This window comes from Aulonocara sp. 'chitande type north' Nkhata Bay, linkage group LG23 (assembly GCF_057382095.1).
Source record: "Aulonocara sp. 'chitande type north' Nkhata Bay isolate Kocher_YH1m ecotype deep benthic linkage group LG23, A_spYH_male_GT1.1, whole genome shotgun sequence".
NCBI lineage: Eukaryota > Metazoa > Chordata > Actinopteri > Cichliformes > Cichlidae > Aulonocara > Aulonocara sp. 'chitande type north' Nkhata Bay.
In genome coordinates, this window is record NC_141365.1 from 39,970,747 (window position 1) to 39,988,252 (window position 17,506).

Here is a 17,506-nt window from a genome sequence, read left to right on the forward strand (position 1 = left end):
CTGTTTGGGAGGGATGGTTATATTGTGTATCTGGAATGAATTTTAGGTCTCTACGTCCATCCCATGGGGAATGGGAGCAGTAACAAAGGTGTTGCGTTTATATTTTTGTTGAGTGTATTTGTCATGTCTTCAAGTCCACTGGGGTCCACTCAGGCACAGGTGGCTTAAGTTTCTAACTGCGAAGAGTCATTGGTGAATAATTTACTTTATTGTGAAGCAATTACTATTAATATAACTATTAATTGCCAAGGACTTAAGGCAAACAAAGAAACATATAAGAAATGACTGCTCAGCTCGGGTCTCATGTTGTGTCCAAGTGTAATCTGGTCTTCAAGGTAGCAGCTACTGGCTATGGCAAATTACAAAATGATAAATGTAATGCTAAAAGTGTTATTTTTCTCTTAAAATCCCAAAATGAAGCTGAAAAAAAGTCCACAAAAAGTTTTTTGGACCACCGAGAAAATATGGCGCCAAGTCACCAGAAACAAAGGAAATAAACAAAACGTATAGCTGAATACATTTGCACCAACCGGTAATTTTGTCATCTTAATTTTGAGAAATCTCTTCCTGTGAAAATGATATTGTACATTGAGCATTTACCCAAATGTTGGTACTGAGTTTGAAAATCTATTTTGACAACCAAAAATCATGATGGGCAAGAAGACGTGGGTTTTAACTAATGTTTCTGTGCTTTGTTTTGGTTTTTTTCTTTTGGATTAAAGAGATGTATTTGAGTCAGCAGCAAAGCGGGTGCATCCCAACTCAGAAACCTAAGTGGCGTTTAGGAAAGAAACAACAGCACTAACTGATGCAAAGCAAAGAAAAACCATTACGCCTCAAAGAAAACACTTCACAATGCCTCACATAACCATTAGCAAAAATAGCATCTGCTTCATAGTTGACATGGCAACTGCTGTCAACATCTGATGCTTTTCTAATTGTTGTAAAACCTCACTTCCTCCATTCAATATGGCATTTCTCTAATGTTTTGTGAAGTACCCTTTAAGTGTTTCATTAATGTCTAATGAGCTTTTCATTAAGAGAATTCAACTGTGACTTCTCCACAAGATTATAAGCAACGCAGGGTTTAACGTTGGTAATGATTCTGCTGGACTGGGCGGCAATAATAGGTGCTGCTTTTGTGCTAAAGTACGTTGTATTATGAGAACATCAATGCAGAGAGTGGGTGTTGAACTTTGCAAATGTCATGCTGTGTTCCACAAGGCTTGAATTGGACTTGTTATTAACCCAACCCCCAGCCTGTTTGTTTCCCACTCCCCGGTAATATTCAGCCATATTACCTTATTTAATTTCCAGACACGGCTCGTCCCCGCCAAAAGTAACACCGATCCAAGAAAATTGTAATTTCACAACACATCACCGAGCATTTCCTATTACGATTGCCACATGTTAACATGCTTATAAAGTTCAGGAAAACAGCGCAAACATTGTATTATGTCTCTTGATATCTGCTTCACCTGCATTAATTAGTGGAAACGGCAGCGGCAGTTTGCCTGCTTAGTGATAATGAGGTGCAGTGCTAAGTATGAATAACAAGAGATTGACCATACGCGAGGGGGAACATAACTAAATGACTACTGAATAAAGCACAGTCAATGGCTGCCTTAAAATGCATGATTGGAGAGGCTTAGGCTGTAATAAGCAAAGCAAAGTGAATGCTGAACAGAGAGACAATTAAACCGCCACATCTGGCAACGCTGATGTGAGTGGGTACCCAGCCGCCGCAATTACAGGCCTCTGTCACTACTGTAACCCTTTACTGCCTGAACACAGCACTCGAGCAGATGATGAAGGCAATGCTTAAAGTTTTCAGAGCTTCTACTCCCGACTGGCCACAAATGGATGTTTGACCAGGACCACTTGGCGTCCTAATTTTAACACACTATGTCCCTTTCATGGTTTCCCCTCCACAACAAACTTCTCCATTTTTTCGGTAGCCACATACTCAAGTCCTACCCAGTGTCATGGTATAGTGCTTCTATTGAAGTCAGACTAGCCTGGACCATAACGGGTACCCAGTGTGTTTAAAAAAATGATGCCGGGAACGCTAGAATGTGGAAGTTCGGTGAAAGATCATTCTCATGAACATAGGCCTGCTGAATCTGGGAAAACCCCATTAAACCATCAATTATCAGCTTATTCAATTTCTGGCCTTTTTCTCAGTCAAGATAACTGTCCTTCTATCCTTCTCCTCCGCGGGGCAATCTTCAAGTTATTTTATGTTGAGTTGCATTGAAGGTGAATTCATCAGAGCAGAGAGAACAAGTCAGCAACCAGAGAAACTGGGGAGAAAAGAAATTTCCACTAAAGTCAAAATAACACCCTGACATTTTGCAAAGATGTTGTTGGTGATGTTATGTGCTTCCAGTCATTTAGTGCTTTTCTAGTCTGTCTTAGGCTTAACTTCTGAGTCATATTTTACATTCGAGCAGCACTTTTGTGTTTTCACTTCAAGCAAGTTTTTCTAACTCACGTCCATGGCCAGTTTAGAGTCAGCAGTTTGCCTAACATGCATGTCTTTGGACTGTGGGAGTGCCCACTCAGGCACAGAGGGCACATGTAAACTCTGCACAGGAAGGCCCCACTTTACGACCATCAACCTGCTGAGCACACTTTGCAAGAAGTTGTTGTTATTGTTGCCACTCAGAATTCATGAATTAGCTTCAAATCTTGAAGCAGTCTTTCCTACTGCAGCTGATTTCTGTTAACATAAATATTGCATTAAAGCAATTTTGCCAAGATCTAAAACCTGTGTGTATTAGCAGTAATTTGAAAATTTGCTGTTTATGTATAATGTTGTCTTAAATTGCAAGCTTCCAAATGGCTTTTCATCTCGCCACAAACATTAAACCTTCTGTATGCCGTACGCGTCTTCAGTGCTGTTCAGATCACGAGTACTGAAAAGCTTAGCCTCTTCCCTCTGAAGTATTTTACCGCTAGCTGCAATTTATTCAAGGCTGTTAAAAGCGAAGGAATAAAGAAAACAAAGGCTTCCCTACTCAAGAGCTTGATTGTTAGGATCTGAATGGGAAACGCTGGTAGATTAAGTCGACATGGATGGTGCACGCACTGCATGCAGATGTAGTGATGTGTAATCGTCAGCACACAAGGGCAGTACAATGCTCTATTCACTCAGTGTAGGAAGTCTTTCAGTTCTCCCATGTGTGGGATTCCTCTTTCAAACTTTTTCTAGCTGTCTTTTTTCCTCATATTTCCACTTTCTTTAATGTCAGAGATGTAGAAATGCATACATCCCCGCTCCTTTTCCCTGTATTCTTCTTTGGCGACTCACGCTTCCACAGCTTCAAGTCTGTCTCCTTTGCCACGGGAATCTTTGCTGACGTCTCCGTCCTGCAGCCACAGCGACTGAGAGAGATGCTCTGGAGGCTCAGAGAGATAAGAGAGGAGAGACAATCGCATTAAGACTCACTTTACCCCCCTGACCAAGACCAGAGGTTGGGATTTGAATGTTAAAATCAGTAAGCTTAAATCCCTGCATGGCCATTTGTGCATTTCCCAGACTGAGCACATTACTTCCTTCTCTGCAGCCTTTAGCTGCTCGCAACTACACCGGCACAAATTAGCACGGCATCGTTAAGGGAATAACACGCAGCCATATGCACGAGGAGCTCCCTTGGAGTGAGTCTTAGAGAATGACACTGTGACTGGTGTCTGCACAGCAGTCTAGCTGTCGACGCTACAACACAATATGCTGTTCGAATCTATGGGTGAAGCCTCTTGACATCAAAGGTGGCAAAAAAAAGAAAGAGAGGAACCGTGTTTCCTTTTACTGTTCTCTGCACCTGTCAAAATGGTGTGTTTAGGGTCTTTTTTTCCTTGTTTTTGTTGTTTTATTTGCTGCTACTGCACACACCAGCCCGCCTCCTTTGTAACACCACAGAGACCCCTAGTGGAATTGAGAAGTGTTGCAATGTGTCTGAAAGTGTGTGCGTGTGTGTGTCTGTGTGGTCCAGGACAGATCCCACCATCCCCAAAACTCATTTTCTCTGTCTCTTTCATTTTCGCACTCTCTCTCACACACACGCACACACAAGCCTTATCTTTCAGCTGTGGACAACTTTTCTTTCTTTTTTTTTTTCTTTTTTTTGAGCCGTGAGACAAAATGCAAAACTGCCTCCTCCCAGCCTCCACACACACACACACACACACACACCTCAAATTCAGGGCCTTTTCTGCATCTCCAAGCCAGATTTTCCCTGTTAACGCTTTAGCTATCATCTCAGTGCACTAGACTGCACTAGAGGGCCAAATTAGAGCAGGCCTTGGTAAAATAAAATCCCTTTATCTTTGAACTAGCAAGTACCCAATTATACGCCACAGTTATCTCCCATCTCACAGACTTCTGAGTCCTCGCCACAGGCCAATGAGCACGGAGAGCTAATGAAGAGATGCTGAATCACCTTTTTGCCTTCCTGGACACACAACTGGTGGAGCCTCCTTGATCAGCTGCCACTTTTTTATGCATTAGAGTCATTCTCCAGCAGTAGGAGTGAAATGGCTTGTGGTCCTCTGTGGTCAAAAATACCCTTTTTATCGATAAGATTGCATACTGGAAAGAAGATGCTTAAGAGTACCCAATGCGTTTCAGTGTAATGACAAGGTGTCTCATCCAAGCATTCATATGGAGCTGGAAGTGAGGCAGGTTTCAGTGTTATCACCACTTCTTTGAGATGCCAGCAGCTTTGGCTAAGCATCTGATGCCCTTGGAATGACAGCGGGCTCACTGACAGCCCTCATAATGAGATTATTGTTCCTAGGTGATAAAAGTAAGGCCACTTCCATTTCATGCATTAATTTGTATGTAAAGCTTTATCTCTAAACTTATGTGCAGGCCCCTTTAAACATTCGTTCTGTCAGTCGGTGCTTTTGCTCTTTCAAAGTTGATTTTTGGCATCTTTTAAAGCACAAGTTTGTTTTTGTTTTTTTGACCATGGTATCTAACAGGGCCAACCTCTTCCAGTCTTGATAGGTTAGGTTGTCTGGCAGTAATTCACAGGTTTTCACTTCTTGGAAGTTGCTTGCACCCAAATGGTGATAATGGTTATGAAACAACCACCATTACCGTGCACTGCTGAGCACTTAAAAAGGAATTTGGGTGCAATCAAGCCACTGCGCTGTAGCACGGATTTTTGCCAGAGAGAATAAACACCTTTTATTTTCTGATTCACACCGAAAGCTGCATGTTAGTTGTATGAAGTATGAATGAAGGCTGACTTAGGCACAGTCTGCTTCCACAGACCCATAAGGGCATATCCTCTTATCGCAGCAATACAAGTATAATTGAGTCGATAATGTGCAATTTGAACTCCTGCTTAGGCTGTGCGGTTTGAATTGTGAGTTTTGCATTCATTACCAGCACAAGCCACCTCCTCCTTAACAGCCGTACCGCACTGTGGTGTTTAAACATTTCCAAAATACTTCCTGCAAAATACAGCGATGTAAATGTAAAAGTGGGATCTGACAGAGAAGGGAGCTTTGGAGGAGGGTAAAGAGCTTTTGTGAAGGTACAGTGGTGTTACAAAGTTGGCATGAAAGAGGGTTCAAGAGCGCGTTTATAAGTTTAAGAGGGTGTCGGGGAATTTAAAAACGGTTGAGTGTGGTTTAAGATGGCACCTCAGGAGAGTGAGGAACAGTTTAGGAACTGATGGGATAGCAAGGCTGTCGTGGAGTGTTTCGGAGGGTGAAAAGGAGAGAATAGGTTCTGTAAGTCAGGCATCAGATATCATATCTTGTGGCTATTTCTATCCACCATATTTGGAAAGGAACACTCTGATCTCTTATTTTTATTTATTTATGTACTTATTTACTTATTTAGAGGACACTGTCTAGGGCAGACCCTTCGACAGTCATCAGTATCTCAGGGCTAACATTTGTAACATTTTTATCAGGTGACTCCTTCTCTCGTCTCCCACAGGAAGTCCGGTTAACTTGACGTGCAGAGCGTTCTTTGGATACAGCGGAGACGTCAGTCCACTCATCTATTGGATGAAGGGGGAGAAGTTTATCGAAGACCTGGATGAGGAGAGGATTCAGGAGAGCGAAGTCAAGTAAGAACTTCAGAGCTTCAATTTTATGAATGGGGAATATTTTGGGAAATGAAGGTGTAAACTGTAAAATACAGATATTTATTATCTTATTATCTGTATATCCACTTCCATTTTATTTGTATATATTGTCAAATAACAACAGTCGCCTTAAGGGGCTTTATATTGTAAGTTAAAGACCCTACAATAATAATAGAGAAAAAGACAGCAACAATCAGACGACACCTTGGCAACAGTAGGGAGGAAAGACTTCCTTTAACAGGAGGAACCTACCAGAACAGGGAGGGGCAGCCATTTCCAGAGACAAGTTTATTGTAAGGGATTTTTCTTAACACTCCCTCCTACCTTTTCTCTCCCCACTCGACAGGTGAACACCATGAGGTTTTGCACTCTCTCACATACTAGACCAGGCAACAACTTCCAGGGCAGCTAAATGAAGCCAGAGTGGCCAAAATGACAGTTCATCTGTGGCCACTCAAGGCTGGTTTCAAAAGCGAGTCAGTTCCCAGACACTCTCACGTCAAAATACCCAACTATAGCCTTTAGATTAGCATGCGTACAGTCTTGTATGAATAACAGTTTTGGTTTCTATAGCTAATTTGCTGGTTGTATGGGGGTGGTTGTTTTTCACAATTCACCAGGCTGGACACTGTTAAAGCTTATATTTAAGGCTGTGGCTGCTTTAATAGACTCTGCTTGCTATCTCCAGCCTCCGTTCTGTTAATTCCCATCATAGAGCTCGACCTCTCAACTGTGTTTGTGCCTTTTTGGAACATCCATTCATTTTCATCTGCTTATCCAATTCACCATAGGATGGAGCCTATCCCGGCTAGGTCAAGAGGCAGGGTTCACCAGTCTGCCGCATGGCTAACACAGAGAGACTATAATTCACACTCATATGTACATCTGTGGTCACTTTAGAATCACCAGCTAACCTAACTCCGTGCATGTTTTTGGACTGTGGGAGTATCCAGGGAGAACCCATGAAGGCAGAACATGCAAACTCCACACAGAGGTGGATTCAAACCAGAACCTTCTTACTGTGAGGCAACAATTCTAGCCACCAGATGTGCTGCCAGCTGTTTGAAATATTCTTTTTTCAAACAGCTTTTGTTAAAATATTCTATTCTCCAGAATATTCTGCTCTCCAGTTTTTCGTTTTTGTTTTAGTTTGGTAGTTGGCACTAAATAGCAGGTTTCTGTGTTTGCACTTGGCACCAGTGCAATTTATGGATGCAGTTTGCTAACCAAGCCTGCTAGCATTAGTTGATAAGCAGCCACTCTACCCTGTGGTACAGCAGCCAAAACAAAAATGTTAAGGTATAAAAATGTAGAGTCCGGAAACCAATTAGTGATCTCACATTGCCTACTTTCAGTCAGGCCATATTGAGACCTCTGCAAAGGCAAAATGGAAAACAGAAGACAGTTAGGTTATTGCACACCACCAAGCATGAGCCGGAGGCGTCCCCAAAACAGTGAGAGCTCATGAAATTTGAGCTTTCCAATCCAAATAGCATATAATAAAAATTGTGTCCAGATTGGGCAAAAAAAGATACAAATCTAAGAAAAATATGCACATATGACCGTTATTAAACCGGTTATAGCGACAGAAATAATCTGCCGCTATCACTTAGTCAGAAGTGACTAATATATTCATGAGTCACTTCTGATCTCTTCAAAAGCAGCACAGGACCCCTCGGCTGAACTGGTAAACACCTATTTAAACTCAATTTGCCACAACTCTGTGACCACCCATCAACACACCAAACAATGAAGGGAACCGTTCACTACCAAGCTACCATCTAAATATTCATATTGAGCATTTGATATTCATGAATGCCTTATGTGGCTGTTTAATAATGCAGGTAGCTATGCATTCTTTATCAGCATGTACTGTATATGCGCAGTTCAGGAACTGCTCCATCAGTTAAACAAAAGTGCAGCAGCAGCAGCACAACAGATGGAAACTCTAACTGAATAGCCTCCTTTTCCATTTGAGTGACCACCATGTTTTTGGCTCATTAATGAAAACAGAAGTCTGTTTACTCTGATATCAGCATCAGCCGAGGCTGGTTGACCATCCAAAAATGAAGCCTAGACGCAACTCTTCTTCCTTTAGTTTTGACAAGTCATGTGAGGTAAACAATGGAGCTTTAGGAACTGTCGCACTTTTAAAGTTTCACCTTGCAGAAAATGAGATTTTCTTTTTATTATATGCCTATAATAAGTAGGCGTCTAATACTGTCAATCATAAATGTTCAGCCATGATTGACAGCAATGCAGTTATACAGGGAGAGAAAGAAAGGTTCACTGGGGGAAGCTGGATTTCCAGCATGTTTAAACGATGAACCTGGACCCATGGTGAAAAGTGTTGTTTTAGCTTGACGGCACTGACATATGGAACTCGTCCAGAATCATTTTTATTGATTCACTTTGGATCAGCCATAAAAAACAAAGCAGACATTTCGTGCCATTGCTAAAGTGTAGCTGATGGTATCGCTTCTGCTTTAGGCCTATTTTTCACCTGTGATTGGAAATTTGATAGATTTGCTGCTACATTTACAACATTACAGGAGTAAGATGGGATCCGTTTACTTTAGCTGCAGGGTCACTTTATTACATATACCTACACATACACATACACCTTGCTTTTGTTGAATAGAAACCCCTTTTCTAGCTTAATAACTGTCCTAATGCTGTAGATTTATGGGCAGCACTGCCATCATGCAAATCCGCTATTCTACTTATAGACTGTATATAAAAGATAGATTTAGGTAATATACCATCACATATAGGTTAAGGAAACCCCTTAAACTCAAAGCTATTTGGCCACCACCATATTGGGTTTTTGGAGCTAGAAATGACCGTATTTAGATGCGCTTGCCCATTTCTTCATCACATCAACTTTGAGGACAGAATGTTCATTTGCTCCCTGATTTATTCCACCCACTAACAGGTGCCACGATGAAGAGATAATCAGTGTTATTGCCAGTGATCATAATGTTATGGCTGATCGGTGTACGATATGAGCTTTGTGAGATGGTATCCTTCTGAAAAGGGGATAGATATGGTCAACACTGATACACAGGAAGCTTTGGCATATTAATGCCTCACGGCTGGTACAAGGGTGCCCACAAGGTGCCTGGAAATACTGCTTTCTGTGCCAGCACCCTAAATTGCTACAGGACAGGATGGATCCATCTTGCTTCTAGGTTTGATATACTAAGATGCTCTTTTGTCATACCTTGCTGGTAAAGAGTTGACTTTTTTTTACTGATCTATTACCTCAAAACAAGTCTGACCACGCTTCTCTGCTCTCGCCCATCTGCAATTTATTTTGCTCCTAAATTTTCACTCAGTGGGTATTTTCTTTTTTGGCACTCTCCCTTTAAAACCTAGACATGAATGTTTTGAATGTCTTAGCAGATGAGCAGTTTCTACTCAAGCAGCCTGTCTGCCACTAACACATGTCACATTCAAAGTCACCAGTCAGCACACCCTCGTGACCATGTCTACATGCCTAAATATTTTTAGTTTGTGGCTCATGTTTGGCTAATTAGATATTTGCTTTAATGAGCAGTTGAACAAGTGTACATAATGAAGTGGCCAGTTAACCAGTGGGTTGATGTCGTGCAGTTAAATCAGTTTATAATTGGCACGTAAAATACTGTCAGCTGGGTGGATTACAGCCTCAGATGGCTCATATTGTCTGTGATGTTGCCAAAATTGCAGCATGGTTGATCTTTGCTTAATCACAGGCCTGAGAAAAGGTCACAGTTTCCTTGTTTGATGGACTAACAAGGGCAGAACATTACACCAATGCTGTACTTTTGTTCAAGATTATGCACTGATCTTCAAGCGGTGAAGGTCAATCGAAATCCAGAGCAAAGTGCTCACCCTTCTTAAATGAATAATCAATCCTCATCATCAATACACGGCCGCCGAGACTATTAAAAGATAACGTGTGAAACAGTGGAAACCATCAAGTTAGTAGAACGTAGTAGAACGTAGCAACAGTTTAATCCATCCAGAACAGTTAAATCCTTCCCAAATCAAAAACCCTGGATTAACGGAGATGTTCGCGCGGCACTGGCGGCACGGAGCACCGCCTTTGCCTCCGCGAACACATCGGACTACAAACACGCACATTACCAACTCCGGAAGACGATCAAAGCAGCCAAACGTGAGTACAGGGACAGGGTGGAGCAACAGTTTGACAACCCTCGGAGTATGTGGCAGGGACTAAACACGATCACAGACTTTAGAGGGAAAACCAGCACACCGCAGACCACGGCCTCTCTGTGTGAGGATCTAAACGTATTCTACGCTAGATTCGACACAGCGAACACCATGAGACCGGACAGTGTGCGCACCGCGGATGACGTCAGTGCGCACACTGTGTCTGAGGAGGATGTGCGGAAGTGCTTCAGGAAGGTGAACGCATGCAAAGCTACTGGTCCGGACGGGATTCCCGGCCGCGTCCTCAAGTCATGCGCGGCTCAGCTGGCTGGAGTGTTCACGCACATCTTCAACCTTTCCCTCTCTCTGTCTGTAGTCCCAGCCTGCTTCAAAATGGCCACCGTCGTCCCTGTACCCAAATCCTCCACCATCTCCTCACTGAACGACTGGCGACCTGTAGCCCTGACCCCCATCGTAAGCAAATGCTTCGAGAAGCTGGTCAGGGACTTCATCTGCTCTGCACTACCCGACTCACTGGACCCTCTACAGTTCGCATACCGCCACAACAGGTCCACTGATGATGCCATAGCCCTGACACTACATACTGCCCTGTCACACCTGGAGAAGAGAGACACGTATATGAGAATGCTGTTTGTAGATTACAGCTCAGCATTCAATACCATCGTTCCCTCGAAGCTGGACAGGAAACTGCAGGATCTAGGACTGAGCAGCTCCCTCTGCAGCTGGATCCTTAGCTTCCTGTCTGACAGACGCCAAGTGGTCAGACTGGGCAGCATCACCTCATCCCCCGTCACACTGAACACTGGTGCTCCACAGGGGTGTGTACTGAGCCCTCTCCTGTACTCACTCTACACCTACGACTGCACGGCCACTAACAACTCCAACACCATTGTGAAGTTTGCGGACGACACTACAGTGGTGGGTCTTATCACCAATGGTGATGAGACGGCTTACAGTGAGGAGGTCAGCGCCCTGACCCACTGGTGTCAAGACAACCATCTCACCCTCAACGTCGCAAAGACAAAGGAGTTGATAGTGGACTTCCGGAGGTGCAGAGAAGTACACACCCCCATCACCATCAACGGCGCTGCTGTGGAGAGAGTGAGCAGCTTCCGGTTCCTTGGTGTACATCTGGCTGAGGATCTTACGTGGTCAGTACACACAAACAAAACAGTGAAGAAGGCGCAGCAGCGCCTCTTCTTTCTCAGGAGACTGAAAAGATTCGGCATGAGCCCCCGCATCCTCAGGACCTTCTATCACTGTGCCATTGAGAGCATCCTCACTGGATGCATCACCACCTGGTATGGCAACAGCACCGCCTACAACTGCAAAGCTCTCCAGCGAGTAGTGCGGTGCTCTGAACGGATAATTGGAGGTGAGCTTCCCTCCCTCCAAGACATCTACAGGAATGAGGAAAGCGGGGAGGATCATCAAGGACTCCAGTCACCCCAGCCATAAACTGTTCAGACTACTTCCATCAGGAAGGAGGTTCTGCAGCATCCGGTCCCGTACCAGCAGACTGAGAGATAGCTTTTTCCATCAGGCCATCAGACTGCTGAACACTTCATAGACACCTCAGCTTCACTACTGGAACTTTAACATTATGCACTCCATACTGTACAGTAATGCCACTGTTTTGCACATGTCTCAACTCTGTATATTTTATTTTATATATTTTATTTATTGTTTACTCTATTTAATTTGTAAAATATGTGTACACACACACACACACACACACACACACACACACGTAGAAAAATATTTAGTATACACATCCAGAAATGCATATACTATTATATATTGTACATATATTTATTAGTTTCAGATGTAGCCATTCTTGTATTTTGCTTGTTTACATTATTGTATTTTGCACAACTCTGTTGCTTGTGAAGCTCGCACACAAGAATTTCACTCACATGTGCTGTACCAATGTACCTGCACATGTGATGTGACAATAAAAGTGATTTGATTTGATTTGATTTGATTAAACATCTCAGATCAATATAAAGATAGAGCACGGGATATACAGTGCTGTGCAAAAGTCATGAGCCAACCTTTATTTCTTTATATTATGCTTCCAAGGAGCCAGACTTTCTTGTAATTTAAAAAAAAAATGGTCTTGTGCAATAGTTCTCCAGGCTTTCTTTGGACACTGGCTGCTTTTCCACTCACTTACAGTCCAGTCCTTATACCTGACCATTTTCAGAGGAATGTTTGTGTTCATCATCATCATCAACTTTATTTATAAAGCACTTTAAAACAACCACAGCTGACACAAAGTGCTGTACATTGGAACTGTAAAATAAAATTACATGAGATATAAATAAAAAACAAATAAAAGAAGAGTGAAATCATTAATTAAATAACTACTGCATTAAGAAAGAAACTAAGTCTCACTGAGGTTAAAAGCCAAGGAATAAAAGTGGGTTTTAAGATGTGATTTAAAAGTGGACAGTGAAGGGGCCTCTCTAACATGCATGGGCAAATTATTCCATAATTTTGGAGCCACAATAGATAAGGCCCTGTCCCCTCTGAGCTTCCTCCTGGATCTCGGTACCTCCAGGAGCAGCTGGTCAGCTGACCTGAGAGACCGACAGGGTATGTGGGGATGAAGAAGCTCAGAGAGGTAAGGCGGGGCAAGACTGTGTAGACATTTAAAAACAAACATAAGAATTTTAAAATTAACTCTAAAAGACACAGGCAGCCAGTGCAGAGAGGCCAGCACGGGGGTTATATGCTCTCTTTTTCGAGTTCCTGTTAGGAGTCGTGCAGCCGCATTTCGAACCAGCTGCAGACGTGAGAGCAATAACTGACTGACCCCCACATAAAGTGAGTTACAGTAGTCCAGGCGGGAAGAAATAAAAGCATGGATCACTGTTTCAAGGTGCTGCCTCGAAAGAAAAGATTTTAGTCTTGCCAGTCGCCTTAAATGATAAAAACTGGACTTCACCACTGCTCTGATTTGGTTGTCCAATTTAAAATCACTGTCCAACTTAAAACCAAGGTCAGTAACAACAGATTTAAAATAGACTTCCAGGGATCCTAAAACAACAGAGGAGGACTCACAGGGACCACTGGGTCCAAACACCAACACTTCTGTTTTCTTTTTATTAAAATTTAAAAAGTTTCGAGCCAACCAAGCTTTAATGTCATCTAGACATGTCAAGAGAGGTTTTATGGAGATGGCATCCTTGCGTTTTAGTGTCAAATAAATTTGGCAGTCATCGGCATAACAGTGAAATGAGATCCCATGCCTTCTAAGGATAGAACCCAGAGGCAGTAGATACAGAGAAAAGAGCAGTGGCCCTAAAATTGAGCCCTGTGGGACACCACATGACAGAGGAGCAGAAGACGATTCGTAACCGAGAAGGCTGACAGAGAAAGTTCTATCTGACAAATAAGACCTAAACCAATTGAGTGCAGTGCCACCAATACCCACTACATCATGTAATCGAGAAATTAAAATATTGTGGTCTACTGTGTCAAAGGCAGCAGTTAGGTCAAGCAAGACAAGAACAACATGGTTACCAGAATCACATGCCAGAAGGATGTCATTAAAAACCCTTAGTAATGCAGATTCTGTGCTGTGAAGGGTTTTAAAACCTGACTGAAAAACCTCAAAGATTCCATTTTCATCTAGAAAATCTTTCAGTTGACTAAAAACAATTTTCTCTAAAACCTTGGAGACTAAAGGCAGCTTGGAAATAGGCCTATAGTTCGCTAAAACTGTGTGATCAAGGCCAGGTTTCTTAAGCAGTGGCTGTACTACTGCATGTTTGAAATTTGCAGGAACCACACCAGAAGACAGACTGCTGTTAATAATGTCAAGGACATACTGTTGTATACTAGGAAAAATTTCTTTAAAGAATTGTGGAGGGACAGGATCCCGTGGGGAACCTGTGGGCTTAATATGGCGAACCACATCCTCTAAAGAGGAGAGCGTCACAAGCTCAAACTGAGTGAAAACAGCAGCGCAAGGGACAGAGACAGAGGGGTCAGAGTCAGGAGCTGTGATAAGAGCCCTGATGGTGACAACCTTTTCAATAAAAAAGTTCAGAAAATCATTGCAAATCTCAGGAGAAACTTCCAAACAGACATTCAAAGGAGTATTAAGAACAGTGTCAATGGTCCTAAATAACACACGTGGGTTATGACAGTTGGAAGAAATAATATTTGCAAAATATTCCCTTTTTGCCTCTTTAACAGTGTTCTGGTAGCGATGCCAGCAGTCTTTGAGAATTTGAAATGATACATGCAGTTTATCCTTTTTCCACCTCCGTTCTGCTCGACGACATTCCCTCTTAACAGCACGACTGCTCTCATTAAACCAAGGCTCAGGTTTAGCCTTAGGCTGCCTGGTTTTTAAAGGAGCCACAGAGTCCATGATTTTTTGACAGCAAGAATTAAACCAGGAATGTAGGTCTTCTGTGTCAGAGGAAACAAAGTCAGAAGGCCCGCCGAGCTGATTAAAAGCAGCAGAAAACTGCGCAGCAGTGGCGGGGTTAATAACCCGACAGCACCGAGTAGCAGCGCCAGGTTTAACTGCGGTATATGTCAAACCAACGTTGAATAACACAGGCATATGATCTGAGAGTGCACAGTCACAAATCTCCAAGTCAGTGACAGGCAGACCATATGACAGAACAAGGTCCAGTGTGTGTCCGTGCTCATGTGTAGGGCCACGTACGGACTGTACCAGGCTAAAAGAGTCAATAAGGCTTAAAAAGTCCTTTACCAGTGGCTTATCAGGACAGCATACATGTATATTAAAATCTCCAACAATAAGAACACTATCATAGTTGGGCATAATCCCAGCTAAAAAATCAGAAAAGTCGTTTATGAAGTTCTTATTGTATTTCGGGGGGCGATAGATGACAGCGCAGAAAATCGGGTTTGTACGACTCACCTCAAATGAGGTAAGTTCAAAGCTGGAGAACGAAGGCTGTAGAAAACACTGCTTACATTTAAAATCCTTTTTGTAAACAGTCACTGTGCCTCCACCTCTGCCTGACGTCCGTGGCGAGTTAAAATAGCAACAATCCACAGGTAAAAGTTCAGATAGAACACTGGACTCACCAACACTCAGCCACGTCTCAGTCACACACAGAAAATCCAGATCACGGGAACTGAAGAAGTCCCGAAGAATAAAAGTTTTGTTTAAAAGTGATCTGGCGTTCACCAGGCCAATCCTAGCTGGAGCTGGAGTTGGCGCTCGGGGTTCAGGAGGTCCAGAAACCCGCCGCATTGATCTCAGATTCCGATAATGTTGACAGCGGAGGTTTAGCCTGGGAGGGCATGGGCAGCGAGGCCGAGGAGCATCATCATCAAAGCCGACCACAGGCACCAAACAGGTATCAACAGGATCCAGAAAACGCCGAGACGCAAACAGCCTTGGCAAGAATCCATGCACTGGTCGGAAAACAGCAGAATAATTCTTTAGGTAAACCTTTAGCTTCACCAGGCGACCGCTTCGTTTACCCCGGCGACGAGGACGCTTTCGCCGGGAAGGTAGCGTGGGAACCCGGTACAGGTAACCCGGGGTTTCCGATGCAAATGGGGGCAGGGGTTGCTGCCCACCAGCTCCAAAGGACACAATATTTTGGACCACAGGTTTGAGGTCCAATAGTGTCTGGCGATCATACCTCAGCAGAGACTTTGTTTCATGAATGACACAAATTAAAAATAACATAAACAGGAACAAACTTGGCAGTGACAGACGAGCAGCCACACACACCGGCGCCATCTTGCCAATCTTCAGTGTGAGGTTTCCCTCAGAAGCATGTAAATGTTGTTTCTTTGTTGCAACTTGACCTAGGAATCATTCAAGCTTGGCAAAGGAAGCTAACTCAGGAGCTAAACCAGTGGTTTGTCTACACATAACAGACAACTGCAGAACCAATTGTATCTTTAGGTACTTGCTAAACAGCCTGTCACAAAAACACATTAAAAACAATCCATTTCTTTAGTTGAACCCATGAAAAGTACCAAAGATAAAACAGTTTGAAGCAGTTTCACCAGCAAGGTGATTCCCAAAGAGCTATTACCTAAAAACCTGACATATCTCAGTATGGTGTGCAGTGTGTCCTTAAAAAAAAAAAAGGAAACTGCAGAAACCTGACACACAATCTGAAAGATGCATTTGATACTTCAGATGATCCATCCACTGCTCACTGAAACCTTATCAGAAACTGTATGAATGGAAAGGTTTCTGACAAGAAGTTCTCCCTTCTCTTAAGAAGGGAAACTGTGACAACAGTGCGAACGTTGTTCCTCTCACACGCTCCTGCACACCAAATCTGGAACTACTGTCCATCATGTGTCGTCCTTTTTATCTACCTCGGGAATTTACATCGGTCATTGTAAGTGCCGTTTATATTCCACCACAAGCGGACACGGTCACCGCCTTATGCGAGCTGCATGAGGCACTCACACAGCACCAGACACAACACCGGGACGCTGCGCTTATTGTGACGGGGGACTTTAATAGCGCCAACCTCAAACGCGCAGCGCCGAACTTTTATCAACACATCACCTGCCCCACCAGGGGTGAAAGGACACTGGACCACTGCTACACTACGGTCAAGGACGGCTACAAGGCACAATCCCGCCCCCCGTTTGGCAAATCTGATCACGCCGCCATCTTCCTCATGCCAAAATACAAACAAAGGCTGAAACAGGAAGTTCCGGTTCAGAGGAAGGTCGCGCGCTGGACGGATCAATCGGTGGCCGCGTTACAGGACGCACTCGATGACGCAGACTGGGGCATGTTCAGAAACAGCTCCGACGATGACGTCAACGTGTTTACGGAAGCGGTTGTGGGATTCATCGGGAAACTAGCGGATGATACCGTGGAGACAAAGACTATCACAACGTTTCCCAACCAGAAGCCGTGGGTGGATAAAACCATCCGCGACGCTCTGAGATCCCGCACCGCTGCCTACAACACGGGACTCATGACGGGGGACATGGACCCGTACAAAGCCGCATCATATAACGTGCGGAGGGCGGTGAAAGAGGCGAAGCAGCGCTACGGGAGGAAACTAGAGTCACAACTCCAACAGAGTGACTCTAGGAGCCTGTGGCGGGGACTAAGGACAATAACGGACTATAAAGCACCAACAACCGGTATGACGAACGCGGCCGTGACTCTGGCAGACGAGCTGAACACTTTCTATGCTCGCTTCGAGGCTGCAGCTAAGGTCTCCAACAATACTAGTGTT

The 17,506-nt window shown here is 43.6% G+C and overlaps 1 protein-coding gene across 3 annotated transcripts in view; it reads left to right on the forward strand.

Moving 5' to 3' along the window:
• Positions 1-17,506, forward strand: part of LOC147302397 (interleukin-1 receptor accessory protein-like 1-B) — a 346,491-nt gene that overhangs the window by 290,557 nt on the left and 38,428 nt on the right. For all 3 annotated transcript variants that reach the window (XM_086282654.1, XM_086282652.1, XM_086282653.1), the window contains one exon: positions 5,957-6,089. In XM_086282654.1, the coding sequence (XP_086138780.1) occupies positions 5,957-6,089 (133 nt within the window). The remainder of the gene's footprint in view (positions 1-5,956; positions 6,090-17,506) is intronic.